This window comes from Myotis myotis, unplaced genomic scaffold, assembly GCF_014108235.1.
Source record: "Myotis myotis isolate mMyoMyo1 unplaced genomic scaffold, mMyoMyo1.p scaffold_m19_p_3, whole genome shotgun sequence".
NCBI classification, from domain to species: domain Eukaryota; kingdom Metazoa; phylum Chordata; class Mammalia; order Chiroptera; family Vespertilionidae; genus Myotis; species Myotis myotis.
In genome coordinates this window covers 30,111,496-30,125,184 of record NW_023416335.1, presented here as the reverse complement: position 1 = coordinate 30,125,184, position 13,689 = coordinate 30,111,496, and the positions used below count along the sequence as shown (strand labels likewise).

General features: G+C 36.3%; 1 protein-coding gene across 2 annotated transcripts in view; it reads left to right on the top strand.

The window, feature by feature from the left end:
* Window positions 1–13,689, top strand: part of MYO16 (myosin XVI) — a 417,071-nt gene that overhangs the window by 48,482 nt on the left and 354,900 nt on the right. For both annotated transcript variants that reach the window (XM_036301819.1, XM_036301818.1), the window contains exon 3: window positions 1,303–1,446. In XM_036301819.1, coding sequence (XP_036157712.1) covers window positions 1,303–1,446 — 144 coding nt within the window. The remainder of the gene's footprint in view (window positions 1–1,302; window positions 1,447–13,689) is intronic.

The window sequence follows — 13,689 nt, the reverse complement described above, 5'->3', positions numbered from 1 at the left end:
TCTCTGTCTCTCTCGACCTTTAGCTTAGTTTCCTCATGACTGATCCTGGTCAGCCAGGATTCTCTTCTTTGTTCTGTAGCTTGGGATGTCTCTCAAGGCAGTAACCTGGGGCAACAACTCTCAGAGGCCATAGTTTGTTTTTATTCAGTAAGTTGAGGTGGGAAGGTAAATAATGTCCCTGTTACTCAAATATAGTAGTCTTCCAATGAATCGGTTTTACTTGTACTATTCATTGAAAAGGTAGATATATTGATATGACAGTACTTCTGTTTTATGTGTCCAGGTTCTATAAAAAGTATGCATCATACAACCCAGAAATTTCACTGATAGGCATTTGACCTATTAATAGGTCTTTTATTTTAATAATATGAATTTGTCATTGATGTCATGTGATGCAAATATGGAAAAGTCTTATACAAAGGATGAATAATTTTCAGGGCCAGACACAAAATAAATATATGGGATTCTACAAAAGTTATTAAATATTCAAGATGGCAACCACAGGGCACTAAGCTAAGGGCAGGCTGCATCAACTCCACAGACCATACACTAATGAAGCAAGCTATGACTAATATATATATATATAATATTAATATGTATTTTAACAATAAAGAGTAAGTAAAAATAAGAACAAAATATGTTCCTAAGGTTTTGATCTAGTATATAGTAGAATATCTATAAAATACAATATTATGCAATTGTTAAAATATGTTAGAAGATTAAAGAAACTTTTCACAACAATTCACTTTTACAAGATGGCATGTTGTGTAATGCCTAGTTATCTTATGTAACTAAGCCTGGGAAAGAATATATTCATATATTCACATATATAGCGAGAATGTTGACAGATGAAGATGGAAAGACTGTGAACAGTCTTGTCTGTTTTGGATGAAATAAAATGGTGAAACTATTCTTTTGGCAGTGAGAAACTAAACATTTTTAAAGCAGAAGCATCATGTGATTAAATCTGTCTTTTAGAAAGATAATTCTGATAAATGGTCCAAGATTTTCTAATACGACTATTTGTAAATGAAGAGCACCAAAGCAGTGAAATATTTTTTCTCTTTATACTATCTGCCCCTTCTTTCTTCCCACTGCTCACAGACTCAATTTCCCCTGACGTCTTATAGATGCTCTTCTCTTGTAGGTTAGTTGAGAAACATGAATACATTCTTTCCCAGGTTAGATCCACCTCTAAACTTCCAAAATTGACATTGGAGTTTTCTACCCATTGAAATTTGGAATAAACTGTATCATAACTTGTTAAAATATTATACTTTCATTTTTTTCCCTTTCCTTTAGTGTGCTCGTTATGATAACGCCTTCATTGCAGAGATCCTCATTGACAAAGGGGTCAATGTCAATCACCAGGATGAAGACTTTTGGACGCCAATGCACATTGCCTGTGCATGTGATAATCCAGATATTGTCCTGCTCCTCGTATTAGTAAGTAAAGCAATTACATTTATAACAATTTGAAGATTTAATGGCATATGAAAAGCTATATATTTCTCTATATATATACTTCAGCAGAGAGAAAAATGTGTGCATATGTCATGACTTATTTGCCTGTAATTACAAGATAGAGACTAAGATTGTGGATTACATAATTTGTAAAACCAATTGTATAGATGTCATATCAGGCTCTGCTCTTCTTGCTTTTTTCTTGGTTATTATATACCTTAATACTTCACAAGTCAGTCCTAACTAAAATGCTTTGATAATTGTAATTTTTCAATTCGTTCTTTTAATTTTTAGTCTACTAGGCATACAATAATGAAATATGGCTTGCATGCTTGCATTGAATCTTGTTCTCTTGTTCACATCTAATAAAGAAGTATCTATAACATTCATTTGTATGAAAATTTTAAATGTAAAAATTATTGGAGTTATTTGTTGTTTTCAATTATGGCTTAGCCAGTGGTTCTCAACCTTCTGGCCCTTTAAATACAGTTCCTCATTTGTGACCCAACCATAAAATTATTTTCGTTGCTACTTCATAACTGTAATGTTGCTACTGTTATGAATAGTAATGTAAATATCTGATATGCAGGATGGACTTAGGCGACCCCTGTGAAAGGGTTGTTCGACTGCCAAAGGGGTCGCGACCCACAGGTTGAGAACCGCTGGCTTAGACCCTTATATTAATCCTCATAAACAATACTTCTGTTAAAAAAGAGTGCCAATACTTTATAGACATTTAGTGTGTACTGGTTGAATACATAAATAAACAAATAGTGAATAAATGGCGGGCCTATTTTTGGAAGACAGCCTGAATTTAACATTGCCATTATTAATTTTTATCTAATAAAAGCTGCCTTATAGCCACATTCATCTTTTTACCTGTTCTAAAATTTCTCATTCTACTCATTTTGTACTTATATTCGGAAGTGCTTGCTTCAGCACACTAATCATCTCAGTGTCTGATGATGTTGCTCTTCATTACCAGACAGAATTAAGAAATTGAAACTGGTCTTATTTCATATATAAACATAGATTTAAAATTTTAATTGTCAAGCTATTCACATTTTTATGGTTCTGTCATGCCATTTCTCACATCATAGAATAATCCAACCTTATATGCAAAGTTATATATTTGTTAGTTACTGTTTTTCAGTAAACTTCATATGTTGGTCACTATCACCATTCTTTTAACTAATATTTATTGATTACTAATTTTTGACATAATAATTTCTTCTCTTAAATACATTGCAGTTTATTCATTCAGCAAATATTTATTGAATGTCTACTATGTCCTAAGTCCTACACAATGGACAAAAAAAGACATTTTATCATTTTATCTTATAGAGTAATGGTAAAACCAAACAAAAGCAAGTAATTTAAGTGCACCATCAAGAAATTTATTAATGGATTAAGCAATGCTGAGTAGCCTCATTGCCACTATGTTATAGCTAGCCCACCAGTCATCTACCAAAATAATTCACTTTCCAATAAATTTCAATGAAATACATTGTCATAAAATTGTAATTCATGTAGAAATATGTTCCTGCTAACAGCCTCAAAATTTAGATGCCATTGTACATTTAGTCTTTCATGTTCAATATTCTTTTCATTTTCCAAAGCTTATTGATGAGTAAGGGAGACTGTGCACATTCACTTATTCAATTCATATCTCTGATTGCTTTCTATTCTATACTAAGGGGTTCAGTAGTAAATAAAGGAAGCAAAAGTCCCTGCCTTTTGGAACTTAACATTCTCCTGGGGAGAAACAGGAAAAAATACATAAATGAATAAAATTTATAGTATGTCAACTAAAGAGAATTGCTGGAGGAAGCAAGGAGAATGAAGTAGAGGGTATTAAGGAATAGCCTGAAGCGGAAGGTGATATTGGAGCTGTGAGTCTGTGGAAATGTGGATGCAAAGTGTACTGGGCAGAGGGAGCAGCAGGTGTGAAGCTGTGTGGCGGCACCATGTGCTTGAGGAACAGGAGAAAAGTGCAGCTCCAGTGAGTAGATGAGGTCAGGGCAGGACACGAAGTCAGGGAGGCAGTGGAGCTAATCGAACCTTGCAAGGACGTTAGATCTACTTTTACTACAGGAGATTAAGGGAACCAGTGCAGGGTTTTGAGAAGGGAAGTGATATGATCTGACCTACATTTACAAGATCACTCTGGCTGCTCTGTTGAATACAGATGACGGGAAGGGAAAGGGAATTATATGGATTACTAATAGGAAGCTGTTGCCACTATCCAGACCACACATGGTGGAGGTGATGAGAAGTGGCTGACATCTAGACGTTCTGAAGGTCAAGTTTTAGCATTTGGTGTGGGACTGGATTTAGGGCTTGTTAGAAATAATAGGAGTCACGGATGATTTCCACTCTTTTTTGGCCTGAGCACAGGAGGGTTACAATTTGCTGAAATGCAGAAGAATGTTAGAAGGAGGGGCATGGAGTTGGTTTTAAAAATGAATGCTAAATATAAGAAAAGGCTAACAAAATTACTATGAACACAAGAGAAGAATAAATGATGGAAGAGAAATAGAGAGTTGGTAAATTGTACAATCTGAGAGAGAAGGTGGAAGAATTTAGCTTATAAAGGAGAATAAACACCTCTTTAAGAATAAAACAAAGATTTAATAAATACAAAAAGATCAGTAGTTTGTTAGTAGGAAGTTGAAGGCAGTAGCCTGAAGACTTCAATTTTCTCAGTGAAGTTGAAGTCAAGATCAACTGCTGAGAAAGAGAGCAAATCTTATGTGTGGTCATGTACATAAAGAGTCAATGATGAGGCTCTTAGCTCAGTTCTTATGCCATGGTCCTTATTGGAAACTCAAATTTACTTTGAACCATTTGGATTTATAGCTCATTTTCTAAGGAGAAACATAAGCTCCTGAACTACAGCAGGGTACTCTGTCTCCTAATATTTAACAAATCAAAGTGGTGAAAAGAGTTATTTATAACTAAACAACATAATTATTACAGTAGTATTTAATTCAGGAATAGCCAAAGCAACTATTGAGTGGAGTTTTGGAATGGTTTAATTTTGATCTATCAATTTAAGCCACCCAACACAAACAATTTCCTATTTGAGTTTTGACAAAATTTTTGGGTTGCAGCAGTTGCCGGCAGAACCTATAAAAATGATCTAGTTCCACAGTGCCCATTAGACACAGTTCATGACACACTCATCCAACAGGCAATAAAATTACTAACATCAGATGTTCAATCACAAACAGGCCAAGGATGGAGAAAATATTCTCTGCAATTTCCAGCTTCTCCCACTGTTACTGAAGTGAGACAATGATGAAGACATTACTGAGCACCACTTAGTAAATGGCTATTCATTTTCTAATACCTCCCCTTCAGCCTTCTGATTATAAGGAGTGAGAATATTTCAAAAGTCTCTCAGTATTATGTAATAGTAATAATTCAGCAATTCACTATTGCCTATCACCCCTTTAAAAATAAAACTAATACATGTGACACTTTATCCTTCATTTATCATTATTTATTGAAATTATGTATAATAGTAACATTTATTAAATGGCTGTGGGATATGTATCAAATCATATCCGCCCCAAATTTTTAATAGGAGAGAGAAACAAGCTGAGATGATTAGTCAGGAACACAGGTAATCATTTTTCCCAATACAAATATCAGACAATATTTTACTCAAATTATTTTTCTTTTGCCCCCCAAAAAAGTTTCTTGTGGCTCAAGTGCAATGAACTGTTCAAATGTGCAGATTCATCACAGCTTTAGAACTGCTAACAGAGCAGAGTAACGTAGCAACTGTGGGCGCATTGAAAAATTAAATGTGAAATTTCAGATCTGGCATGCTGCAGATATATGAAAATCTTTAATCCAGTCATCAGAAAAGAAGTGAGATCTTCAAAGTTATCCAGAGAGCATTCCCTATGAAATCGCATTGTGCAAAACAGCAAAGAGATGTCCATTGTTCCTCTGTCAGCAGGCTAGCCATGGAGTGGATTCTGAAGCTATTTTAAAAGCATGTATTCAGGGCATAGATATATTGATACTACATGCTATATATATATATATATATATATATATATATATATATATATTCATATATATATGAACTTATTAAAATAAATATGTCAAGGTTTTCAGGGAATAAAGTTTGACATACTTTGAGTGAATCACTTTTCAGTCTTTATCATTTATTCTTGAATAACCGAAAGCTTTTTAAAATCTTGGAAATAGAAAATTATGGTGAGATTATTTTTTAAAACTAGAAAATTATTAGGGTTATTGAGCACTGATGTTTGAATATGGCACAAATTAGAAAATACTTTTAAAACTTCATAATGTGGAATGCAAAATAAAAAACGTATATATGTGAGATTCTCAAATAGTCAATAAAATAAGGAAGTGAAAGGTTATAATGTAAAACACATACTCTCAACCCCATTAGATACATACATGTGCCCATCCTCCCCTTATCATCATGTCAGACATTTGTCATGCTAATATTTAGAGATTTCTTTAGTATTTCTGTAAATGCTATTCATACACTAACTGCTTAGAATTCTACAATTATGCTTTCTTTCTTACATATTTTGTTTACTTGACATGGTTTGTCATTTATCACGTTAGCAAGGCTACACATAAATACTTAACGTGCTCCAAAGTAGCAATTACTTCAGGATGTTTACAGATGGAGCAGTGAATATGTTTTCCAATATAATTGCGACTGTTATAACAGTTATACTGTAAATTTTGTCATACAGTTAGTTTAAAATTGTTTATTGCTCCGAACATTTGCAATCATTAAAATCTCAAACTATACTTTAATCATAATGAGGGCTTGATACATAGTTCCTTAATGAATAAGTGGATTCTCTAAGTATATGGTCTCCTGTTATCTGCCTCAAATCTAGAACCCGAAAGAAAGCTACATGCTTCTAGTTTTCATTCTCTGCTTACATAGTGGAGAGCTGTGGGAAAGCCTCTGCTTAAGACCAGAGCCTATGAAGCTTCCCCTCCAGGCCTCAGTTTTCGTGATTGTGGGCAGGCAGAAGCTCAGCTGTCCTTTGGTTGGTCAGACTGAGGTACAATAAGGACAGCCTATGCCAAGGCTTTGGATCCTTCCTTCTCAGCCCATCCCCATTGGTTTTCAGGGTTTCCCCTTCAGGGGTAGTTCTTTGTTTCAGATTTCTGCTGGTGCACATCCTACCGGACAGCTTCTCTCCCTGACTGTGATGTCTCAACTGAGTTTGGAGAAAAAGGTCATGATTCAATGGCTAGGGTTAGAAAGATTTGAGTTTGTTCACCAGTTCCCTTCATGGCATAAATATTTCAGAACGAGAGGGGTTACTCTTTGAATAATCTATACTAATAAAAGGGTAATATGCTAATTAGGGCAGACATCTACCGGACGACCATCCGGACGACCATCCAGACGTCCTTCCGGACAAAGCTGCAGTGGCTGCCCAAGGCTCAGGCAAGCCGCAGATGGTAGCTGCCGCTGCCCAGGGCCGGCCTGAGGCTCAGGCAGCCATGGTGGCCGCCAGTGGCAGCAGCAGCGGGATGATGGGGGCAGCACCTTCCCCTGATTGGCCAGGCCACCTCTGGCAGAGGGAGGCCAAACTGCAGCTTATGCTGGGAGCCGAGTCAGAGGCAGTTAGGGACGATCAGGCTGGCAGGGGGCAAGATAGGGGCAATCAGGTTGGCAGAGGGGCAAGGTAGGGGCAATCAAGCTGGCCGGGAGGCAGTTAGGGGAAATCAGGCCAGCAGGCAGGCAGAAGCAGTTAGTGGTGATCAGGCAGGCAAGCAGGCAAGTGGTTAGGAGCCAGTGGTCCTGGATTGCGAGAGGGATGTCCGTCTGCCAGTTTAGGCCCGATCCCTGCAACTGGCAGTCGGACATCCCCCGAGGAGTCCCATATTGGAGAGTGTGAAGGCTGGGCTGAAGGACACCCCCCTCCCCCCCCGCCCCCCGCCGCACCGGGCCTCTAGTTTTTATAAAATAACATTCCTGCTAATTGCCCAATTCAATAATAAAAATACATATAAAATGATGCAGGATAGAGACAGTAGGTACTATACTAGATCATGTGCTTCTGTTACTTCTGACTGCATTTGGTTGCCCTTTTGAGTCAGTATCTACTATCTTTTTTTCTACAGTGATTTCATTTCATTGGGGGGGAAGGGGGACTCATTGATTTGCTTGTCTTTTTATAAAAACAGTTTGCTGTCTTCTGATTTGTTTGAAGATTTAGCAGTTCTTTGGAATTTGTCCTTGAAGACAAGGTCAGGATTGTGAGAAATTTTTTTTTTATTCTCATATAATTGGGTGTGAGCAATAGGGAAAGCTCCACAATGCTTAAGTCAGTGGGTGGAAGACAGACTTTTAAAAACAGTGGGGCCTTGACTTACGAGTGTCCCGATTAACGAGTTTTTTGAGATACGAGCCGTCTCTTGGCCGATTTTTTGCTTTGAGTTGCGAGCTAAAATTCGGGTTATGAGCCAGCTTCAGATACCCCACCGCTAGTTGGCGCAGCGAACGTCACAGTGAACGCCACAACATCAGCCCAGCATCACGTGTCTCACTTGTTCACTTCTTGATTTGAAATATGAGTAGTTTGAGTTATGAGCTCCATCATGGAACGAATTAAACTCGTAAGTCAAGGCCCCACTGTAGTAATTACTTGGAAATAAATGAATTGGACATATTTTTTTTGAGATCTCTTTTAGAGGTACCTGTAAGTTTCCACTTAATATTTTATAAATGTATTTTGTTACATTTGTTTTTTTTTAATATGTTTTTATTGATTTTAGAGAGAGGAGAGATAGAAACATCAATCTGCTGCCTTCTGGCACCCCCTACTGGGGATGGAGCCCACAACCTGGGCAGGTGTCCCCATAGGGATATGAACCTGTGACCTCTTGGTGCATGGGATAATGCTCAACCAGCTGAGCTGAGCCATACCAGTGGGGCACATTTGGTTTGATTTTAAGATGCAGATTTATAAAGTGTTCCCTTATACATCTCAGGGCATGTTGCATTTTTTTTCAATACCAGTAATCATAGAAGGCATTCTGCTATTTTTTTCTGGTCTGCTACAAAGATTGCATGGAAAAATGTTAATGTTGGCCTGTGTATTCTGGGAATGACATTTTATAAGTATTGTTTGCCTCTGACTAAAATTATTTTATTTTCTCATTGTTGGTTTTGTCAAACATATTGGATGGTAAGAGTGAAGGGGAGTCAACAAATTTCATCTACCATCTTTAATATTTCAAGGAGCTCAGACCTGAATTTCCCTTCTCTCTTCCAACTAACTATTTCATTTTGTATCATTCTTTTAAGGATTTGAATTCCTAAACTTAGCTAAAAATTGTGCTGGCAGAGAAGGGTGGGTTATTTAATATACTACATAGTTTATGGTTGTGTTTGCAAATGATTCATTTCATATGGCACTCTTTCTCTTCCTGCTACTTTTGTTAGTATAGACACAAGTTATTGAGTGCCTACTGTATGTCAAGCACTGGGCTGGGTGCTGAATAGGCTTATGCTGAAGATATTTGTAAGATACTTAAATACTAACAGTTGGTTCCACTTTGCAAACTGAAGGCCAGAATTAGGTGATTTGACCGTGGACCCAAAGCCAGCGAACAGTAGCCCTGCACACAGAGCCAGGCTTTTCTCACCGGAAGCCTCATTTCTTGTCAGTATGCCAAGGGAAGTTCCTTCCTCTTTCTCCTCTGCTTCCTATTGCCTCTAAGTCTAACTCAAACACTCCCTTGTCTTTTTGTATTTCTATTTTGCAGCTCTCTAAGTTCTAATATTCTCTTTTCCAGTTTCCAAGAGTTTCACCAAAATCACTACCTTAATGAATGTGAAATAGTGGAAAATACATAATTAAATTTTTGAGGACTTTCATAGAAGAAGCCCTATTTTGATCTCCTCTTATCTAAAGCTCTTTCCTTTTTTTGAATGTGCATTTTTTCGTAGGATAGCAGCTTTGACTATTTAATATGAGACTTCATGAATAGTTCAGCAATGACTATTATTACATATCCCCAATATAGGGTATTTTTGGCCAAATGAATTTGAAAAATTTGGGGACAATCTTCACTGGTATTTAGTGTAGGGCTTTGAAGAGACATTAATATGCTAATGTACCTCCAAGCTTTATAGGATATGGGTGTAATATAAAATGTTTTCCAATATAGTTTCTCAAACAAATATAAATAAATAATTTATGTAATATATTGGATATATCTGTTTGAGCGAAACAATGAAAATCAAATTAAGTTGTATTATCCATTTATGACTTATCATATTTGAACATAGCATTTCAAATAGATTAGTTCTTAGAAGTTTTGTGCTGAGCTCTAAAGAGTTTATGCTAAGAAGCTATAACTAGGTTTTAATAATAACAAAAAACACAATCCTGATTTATATTTTTATTTATTTATTATTGTTACTTTTTTAATTCTCACTGAGGATATTTTGCTATTGACTTTTAGAGAGAGTGAAAGAGAGAAAGACAGAGAGAAATATCCATGTGAGAGAAACACATCCATTGGTTGCTCCTGCAAGGGCCCTGACCAGGCCCCGGGCTGGGGAGGAGCCTGTAACGTAGGTATATGCCCTTGACCAGAATCGGCCTTGCGTTTCGAAGACTGATGCTCTATCTATTGAGCCAAACCAGCTAAAGCACAACCCTGGTTTTTAAATAGACAAAGTTCTTGACAGGATAATGTAGAAAAGGAATACAAATTGCCATAAATATGTATTTGAGGCAACATATTTGAAGACTATGTAAATGTTTTATTTCTCATCAGACATTTGCTTTAGTGTTAATATCCCTTGATAACTCTCATCTGAATCAGTTATTACCAAATTGAATGCTAAATTCTAACTTTATCATTTTCCCACATTTATTAGCTGTTATTATATTGTAAGGAAAAGCTTTTTCTTCTCCCCTAGATTCAGGCATTCATTTGTTTATTAATATCAGCATGAACTCATGGATTCTTTCCTGCAAATTTACATTGTAAAACAAAAAAGTTCACCTTAACCAGGCGATGAAAGTTATGGGACCAAGGAACAGCATGCATCTTCTGATATGACACAATGGGAAAAACATGCCATCCCCTCTGTGTTTTTCCTGCCAGAAATCTTATTGTAAGGACATATCATAGAAGATCTTTAAAAAAAGGCAAAGGAACTGTTCTAAATTGTAGGACACTAAAGAAATAGGACAACTAAATGCACTGGGTGACCTTGGAAAGTCCCCTGAGTCAGGGAAAAAGAACTATCCAGGATATAATTAGAAATATTAATGACATTTGTGTATGGACTATGATTTAGATAACAGCACTTACTAACATTAAAATTTTCTGATTTTCATAACTTTTGTGCCAGAGAATATCCTTGTAATAAATAGTTAAATATTTAGGGGTACAGGGACAGGGTATCTTTGACTCACTTTTAAGTGATTCAGAAGAAATACAGAAAGAGAGGGAGAGGAAAGGGGATAGAGGGGGAAACGTATAAATAATTAGTAAATTTGGATAAAAGATAGAGTATTAAGAATATTAATTTCCTAGGGTTGCTATAATAAAGTACTACAAAAGGAATGGCTTAAAACAACAGAAATTTGTTGTCTCACAATTCTGGAGTTCAGAATCCGAAATCAAGGTGCCAGCAGGACCATGATCCCTCTGAAACCTCTATGGAGGGCCCTTCTTGGTCTCTTCCATTTCCTGGAGGCCCAAGCATTTCTTGGTTTGTGGCAGCATCACTCCAATTTGCCCATCTTTCCTCTGTGTCTAAAAAATTATATAGTGGATGCTTGCATCAGTGGAATGAAGCCAAAGAACATGTATGCATAACTCGTAGACACAGTCAACAGTGTGGTGATGGCCAGAGGGATGGGGGTGAGGCTGGGTGGAGGTGGGCAAGGGGGGGGGGGCAGCGGTAGGGACAGCTGTAATAGTGTAACAATAAAATATAAGTAACATTTTTTGAACCTGAAATTGCATCAAAATTGAAAAGTTATCAAAAAGTATTAGCATATGAAAAGTGGTATTTGCTTATTAAAATGCCATTAGGTACCTCTCATGAAAATTTAATTATTAGTGTGTTAGAGATTTATTACTAAATGAAACAATTGATAAGTATATTCACTGACACTAAATTGTTACATAAAGTAAAAGAATATTTATTTGTTTTTATGTCACCTGATAGGCAGTAAATAAGATTCATATTTGGGAGGAATGAGATATTTGAATTCCATTTTCAGTACTTAGGACATAGTAGGACTAGGACGAATTGGAAGTCAGGCAGCCTCCCAGTTTGAATAATTAAAGAGGAAATGTGATTAGGGCTCCCAGTAGGAACTAGTCCCCAGTTACAGAAAACATTTGAGAAGTTTCTGTTGATTTTGCATATATAACATTGATTACTTTCATTTTCCTGATGAAAACCAATCACTGTGTAATTGATTGATTTTCCTGAAGCCACATTGAATAACTTGCCTCAGCGTCTGTATTGTACAAAGATAATATTTTTTGTTGTTGAGCTGTTCTTACTAACGCTACTTTAACTTAATTTGGAATTTCTTGTTTTATTTAGACAAAGGATAATCACTTCTGTCAGTGTAAGGAATTTGACCTCTGGTGATTAAGTATAGGAAAGTAAAACCAAGAAGGTATTTCACAGACACACACACACACACACACACACACACACACCCCTTAGGTCTTAGACATCAACTTTAAATGAGTTCTCTTGAATCATAAAAATGTATGTATGTCTTCCATCTATTCTCTCAATGTACTTTTTTTACACACCCAATTCCTAATCATATGTTTTTATAAAGGATAGCATTTGGTAATTTTAAAATGTTACTTAAGATTTAGTAATTTTGTATAGTGATTGCTAAAGTTATTGTTTCATAAAATAAGTGCAGGTTTGAATATTCTTTGTCCTATATTTGAAAATCTAGTCTAAAATCCTCAACTTGCTCTATTTCTCATACCCTGAAATAAGACAACTGTGTACACAATCAAATGTGCAAACCAGCACATGAGGAAATTAAAGTTACTGTTTACTGTGGGCATCCTCATTATGAGCCGTGTATCCAAGGAGACAATATAATTAACATGCACACCTATTCTGGAGCACTTTCCTCAGGCTTTTATAATTATAGCTGAAAAAATCATATAGTGGACACTTATGTATGGAGTAAAATTTTAAATGTTAGAAAGAACATTTTAAAAAAGATATTTAAGAATGCCATGTCTTGGGAGAGAAAAATACTATTTTAGGACATGTTTCAAATTCTAAACTAAAAATGGACATTGTCAAGAGTGATCTTTTTATTGATTTGAATTATTTCTTAGCTCTTGCTTTACAAAGTTGAGAAAATCCATTTTATGTTCCTGATTGGTTCAAAGTGTGTGTTTTTTCTTTTAAGTACTAACACAATACCTTATAAATGCTACTAATTCCCACCCCCTGGAGCATTTCCCTTTCTGTATGCTAGAAATGAGACCATCCTGATGATACTAAGAGAAGTCTGACATTTCTAGGAAACATCCTGATTTGAAAATCATCAGCGTCTTATTTCCAATGGGATCCACTAACAACTATAATTGCACATTACCTTCTAAGTTAGTCAGTCTAAGAATAATAATCAGCTATGGATCTTATCAATGGTGTTTTTTAAAAATAGATATACAATTTCAGAATTATAATTCAAGAAATACAGCTTCTCCAGGGATCCTTTAGGATCTGTGTTGTTATTGCACATGGCCAGCCTGTCTATGGACATCTACCAATACCAGATGGCCTGAGAGGTGGGAGCAGAGCACCAGGACCAGGGCCTGTTGGGCACTCTAGCCCACAAAGCAAACAAGAAAGAACAGAGGGAGGGAGGAAGAAAGGAAGGGAGGGAGGGGGGAAGACTAACTTTCATAAATGTCATTGTGGAGCTAAAAAAAAACTTTCCTTCACTTTCTAAGTTCTTCTAGCTGGGCTAATAATCAAATTAACACAGACATATTCAAAGGAGAACATATCCAAAGTTTATTATATGAATGCACATTCGGTAGTGCCATAAGAACAGAGACCCAAAGAAGTACTGGGCAGCTGAGGTTTATATGCCATTCTAAAGCCAAGGAAAAGGGTGGTTGTGATTTGGGACTTCAAAGGGCAGGAAGGCAATTCATAGGGAGACAGAAGACAAATGT